We start from the raw sequence: 5,593 nt of genomic DNA, 5'->3' as shown, positions 1-5,593 counted from the left end.
GGGGCAGAAAAAAAAAAAAAAAAAAAAAAAAAAAAAAAAAAAAAACTTGGAATTCACAGCATCTAAACAAGGAGGAGTGTTAAAGAACGCGTACTTGTTTAGATTGTTGTCAGTTAGTATCTAATTAAATCTCTGTTACGAGTTAGATTTAGTTTTTTATTTGATTTACTCTTGATTTGATTAGATTTTGTTTTGATTTAATTTGTTTACCAGATTTCTAGGTACATTTTCTTGATATATCTCTGTATTCTCCGTATATATAGAGCATTCTTTCTCTTCAAAATTTATCAATCTTCTCATCAACCATTCAATAAATCCATCTTTCACTAACAGAGAGGTTTCCACATATTTATAAGAAATGTTTCGTTCCTCTCTCTAACCAATATGGAATGCTTCGTTACAAATGTTATTAGAGTCAGACACTAGATGGTGTGTGTCAGCAGTGACTCTAGGCCCCCAAGAGGAGTGGATTGTGAGGTCTCACATCGATTAGAGAGCAAACAATATTTGCTGGCAGTGAACTTAGACTGTTACGTGAATTTGCCAAAAGAAAAGTAGCCTAAAAAGAGAGAAATCCCCATCAAGAATTTAACTTAAATTCCATTGGAGCCCAAATGGTTTAATGCTTCTATACAAAATTGAGTATGCATATACTTTTTGATTCACCTACCTTCAGCCACGTGGGGATATCACATTGGATAATATTTAAATACATATATATACACATACATTCAGCATCTGATTAAAGAAAGAACTGTAAAAGGATATAGAAACTAGAAGTACCAAAAGGCCAACCCATCCTTTGAAAACAACAGACAATTAAAGATAGTACTTTCACAAACATTAGTTTCGTCCATCCGATCGCACTAAAGTCTCGTATACTTGATGGCCCCGATATCCCTTTAAGATATGACTACGTCAGCTATTTATCTTAAATTGCTCTTAACAGTGAAGACTATCCTCACAAACCCAATAGAGTCGTTTTAGCATGTTTTGTTCTTGCATAGGCTTTATCCTCGTGATCACACTTTTCTTTGAATGTAGTTTCGGTTCTTACGTGCATATGCTTTACAAAGTCAATTCTTGACTTGTCTCAAACTCATAACTTTGTTTTTGTGCTTATTTAATGGCAAATATAATCTCTATGATTTTCCATGGATTATAATATTCATCTCCATTGATTACAAACAGCACAATAGATCAGATAGAATCAAACACTTTTACATGAAAACTACTAAATTAATGTACCAACCATCCTTAGACCTTATAAAACAATATGGAATTTGATGAGTTGTGCAAGTAAAATATTTTATTTCTTCTCCTTTAATTATTCATTCAATCATTTGGGTTGATGTACAATTTGAAACCGACCTGACCCATCTCATTTAATATCCAAAAAGTTCTGATCTTACGGTAGCCAAACAAAATTTAGTAAAAAAAACTTAACTATGCGCTCACAGATTGATGGTTGTTATACACAAAATGAAGAAATGCTTTATGAGTAGGCCTATATTTTATTGTAGCCCATCAAATCATTCGGTATTTGTCCACCGTCTTCTTTGTATTTGATCATAGCCACCAAGAAGGGCTGAGACAGCTCGACCGATGTGTATTATAGCCACCTGAGCTACCTGAAAGGCCACTTAAATTCAAAGCAAGAACATTGCAACTGGTTTCTTTCATTATTTTATTCCACTGTCTATTCTCTAAAGCCTCAAAATCATGCACAATTTGGCATTTACTCGTGAGGTTCAATGCATATAAACCAGTTCCAGACTTGGTTGTGTTTCAAGTCTAATTTTCTTCAACAAACATACCAATCATATATCTAATAACTTCATTTGATACCCACATAAATTTCAATCAATCTCAATCAATCAAGTATCCAAGTTCGGATGATAATAGCATAAATCTTAAGTCAATTATCCAATCATTGTTGACATACAAAAAATGGATATCCTATTCATAATGGAAGATGTTGTATCCAACCATTTATATCCTCATTGAGAGATCCCACATTGGCTGGGGAGGAGAACGAACACCCTTATAAAGAATATGGAAACTTCTCCTTAGCAGACGCGTTTTAAAAACCTTGAGGGAAAGCTCAAAGAGGACAATATTTGCTAGCGGTGAGCTTGAGCTGTTACACTCACGAAAAATTACTCATGTCAAACTTAAATCAATCAAACCAAACCAAAATAGTTTGAATAAAAGTGATCAAGCTATCAGGGTGGTTGAATTTGTTTGACATCCCTATTCTGAAAGCACATAGTAATCAGTTCAAAAAGAGGAAAAGGAAACAGTGAGTAGCCATAGCAGTCACATATATGGAAGCTTCCACTATTTTTGTGCTTTATGGCCCAAACATATCAAACAGAAATCTTTCACAATATCAATAAGAAAATGCTCTTTTTTCAGAGAATTAGTTGAATGCAAGCCAATCATATTCATAGGTAGCAACAGAGAGCAGTGAGAATGATTGAAAGCCATAGTGAAATCTCAGTGACACAAAGTTCTGAATTGACAGAGCTCAAAAGTGGAGAGTTTTTTTGGGTATGCAGTAACAGAGGATCCAACTTACCTTTCATCTGTGTTCATAAGCCATTCTTTCCCCCACAAACATTGACTCGTTTGTTTCTGACTTTTCATTGTTCATCCTGCGCATACCCTGCTTGAAACAAGAAAATCCCCACTACCCATATCTTTCTTTCAAAAGGATCCTTCACTGAAAAAGAATCAACTCCCAAAGAAAAAAGCTAAAAAAAAGCAAGCCTAAAAGTTAGAGGCCCATACATCTAGAAATCATGCTATCTAAACTAACATCTTCATTGCTACTTGATGTAGCGAATGGGTCAAATTTGTCGCAGCTGTGGTATGGGCTGATATGTTTATGCTGTTTATTAACACTCACACCATCCATTTGATCATATCCAATGCAGAAAAGAAGTCAATTGGTTATTTCTCATTAAGTTCCTCGTTGAACTTCAGTAGCTTTCATCAAACTAAACAGTAAACACAGACAGTAGCTACTAGTTTTCATATTTTATTATATAATCATTCCAAAGACCAATCTCTTGTACAGTAAACTCAACTTTAAGAGAAAAAAGCAACAAAGAGTGGAATCTTCACTGCATTCAGAAAAAAGAAAAGCACAAGACTAGAAGAGATAGCATTTTAAAACCATTGGAATCTACAGCTACTTAGGTGCAGGGGAGAGGTCATAACACTTAAGAGCCAACCTCATACAATCCAACCAATGCAGAATTTCAGCATTTGGGTCGTTCTCAACCACAACATCTGACACCGTGATCTGCACCACTCCCCTATAGCTGCTAACCTTCCCTCGAACCCTAGCAACAATCCCAACCCTAATTTGGGCTGCGAAATGGGTCGCCATATTTCCAATTATTCGAACATCTGGCTGGTGGCGTGAGGCAAAATAAGGCGACGTAAGATGGTTTAGCCACAGGATGCAGCTAACACAGCCTGTGCCGTCGTCGACGGAAAATCTAAGAAACCTGTTCGGTTTCAGGTCACGGGAGACCACAACGCCGACGATCTCTGCACAAGAAACCGCAAAGCCTCTGCGAGAGAAGGAAACTGCATCGGAGGAGGAGGAAGAAGAGCTTTGGGTGAGTGAATTAAGGTCGAAACCCAGGAGCTTGATGTGGGTGTGGTAGAGGGAGAAGGCTCGCTGCTGGTTCATTGGAAACCTACTTTGTGGTTCTATGGTTCTGGCTGAGTTAATCATCTGGCCCATTGGGCTTGTATTGGGCTTTTTGCAGATACATGAGAGCCCAATTGAACTTCAAGGATAGGCCCATTAAGACAATCCAAAGGCTACGAATAGGTGACGACGGAAGGAAGGGTAAAGAAGGGACATCTGACAAAAGATGTTAATTTCTGTGGGGTCCACTTCATACTTTGATCTTATTCCTTAAGACCTAACAGCATAATGACAATATAAGGATATTATTTTTGTTTGTTTTCTTTTTGACTAAATTACAAAAATAAATAAATAAATAACCCTTAAATTTACTATTTCTCCACCAAATATGATTATTATTTCAAATTTAAAATATAATAGTTCGTAAATGTTTTAAAATTATGTTTTGAACTTAAAATTTTACTTAACGAACCATATCCAAGATTTGAATTAGGGTTTGAAATTTGGATTCAACACTGGATGACCTTAACACTCTCCTACATCCCTACGACACAGTCAAGCTATTTGGTTCTTGCTTGTCTTCACAAACAAATATGAGTCATTTCATCATATTTTGTCTTCACTGATATGCTTCCTCTAATCGAGCCACCGAAGAAGAAAACAGTAGTAAATTTCAATTGTTTTAAGTTTTCATTGGAGCGTGGTCTATGTCACCATTTTAAAATTTGAATTTATTTTTAAGAATAATAAATAAAAATAGCCATGTACTCCCAAACCCTAGTATTTAGGGAAGACAGCTCACCCTTTCATGAAAAAAGGTTCTCCCAATGTATGGGAATAGTGGGTGGCATATGGCGACAAATAAAACAGTAATTTTAAAAAGACTTAACTTCTGAAGAGATTAAAACGTGAAGTAATTAATGCTATGGGTAACATTGATGAGGAAATTTATGGTGAAAATGATGGGGTGAGGTATTAATGTAAATACATTTATTATAATACCTTGACTAAGCTGAGAATGGTTGGTCCTAAGGTGCGCCACATGAGCCGCGCTCTATAAAGTGACCACGCTTCATATATATTATCCAATCAATTATAAAATATGGTCTAAAAGTTTATTACTTTTGTATACATTAAATTCACCCACGTGGTCCAACAATCTTATGCCACACAATATTCGAGTTGCCATGTCATTGCCTTCCTTTTTGGTTACCCTACCAAATTTTTAATATTTAGTATGATTTATTTTATATTTTTCAATTCTCATTATATCATTAAAAAAAATTAAGAAATATAACAAAAATAATGACTAACTATTTTTAATAACGAGTTTTAATATATGCGATTTTTGAAAACTAATCCATCTTCCTCTAGGGCGAGCGTCTTTACTAATTACACCGCTTGGTATTTAACTCTAATACCATTTGTGCTAACTGATATTGTCCTCTCTGGCTTCCTCCCAGAGTTTTAAAACGTGTCTAGTAGGGAGAAGTTTCAACACTCTTATAAGCAATAATTCGTTCTCCTAGTAGACTCGTTTTAAAGCCTTGAGGGGAAGCCTAGAAGGGAAAACCCAAAAAGGATAATATCTGACGAGGTGTCAGCTTTCTCACTCTTCCCCGAAGGAGGTAGGCACGAGGTGTATTAGTAAGGACCCTAGGCCCAAAGTGGTGGATTTGGTGGGGTCCTAGATCGATTGGAGAAAGGAACACCGAACGATGTGTCAACCTTCTAGCTCTTCCCCTCAGGGAGTAGACACGAGATGCGGGGCTCCAAAGAGGTGGGTAAATTAATAAATTTTGTAAAAAGAAAAAAGAAAGGCCCCAACAATATAATGAACAATGAATATGGGTAAAGTTGTTACACTAAAAAAAACAAGCAAACCAAGCATGCCTATACATTTTATATCTTTCCCCCTAAAGCAAG

The 5,593-nt window shown here is 36.0% G+C and overlaps 1 protein-coding gene across 3 annotated transcripts; it reads right to left on the bottom strand.

The window, feature by feature from the left end:
- Positions 1-1,267: 1,267 nt before the first annotated feature.
- LOC111466921 (CST complex subunit STN1) lies at positions 1,268-3,849 on the bottom strand. Of its 3 annotated transcripts, none has more exons than XM_023111606.1 (3): positions 3,240-3,849; positions 2,582-2,725; positions 1,268-1,642 (listed from the first exon to the last, which is right to left on the bottom strand). In XM_023111606.1, the coding sequence occupies exons 1-2, from the start codon at positions 3,758-3,760 to the stop codon at positions 2,710-2,712; spliced, it is 537 nt and encodes a 178-aa protein (XP_022967374.1). In that variant the 5' UTR covers positions 3,761-3,849; the 3' UTR covers positions 1,268-1,642; positions 2,582-2,709. The 3 variants fall into 3 exon arrangements, with proteins under 3 accessions (XP_022967374.1, XP_022967373.1, XP_022967375.1); XM_023111605.1 differs by having other exon boundaries at positions 1,565-1,631; positions 3,240-3,848; XM_023111607.1 differs by lacking the exon at positions 1,268-1,642 and adding an exon at positions 2,103-2,258.
- Between the last annotated feature and the right edge of the window lie 1,744 nt (positions 3,850-5,593).

The sequence above is a fragment of the Cucurbita maxima genome, unplaced genomic scaffold, assembly GCF_002738345.1.
Source record: "Cucurbita maxima cultivar Rimu unplaced genomic scaffold, Cmax_1.0 Cma_Scf00032, whole genome shotgun sequence".
Classification (NCBI taxonomy): domain Eukaryota; kingdom Viridiplantae; phylum Streptophyta; class Magnoliopsida; order Cucurbitales; family Cucurbitaceae; genus Cucurbita; species Cucurbita maxima.
This window is presented reverse-complemented; position numbering and strand designations above follow the sequence as displayed.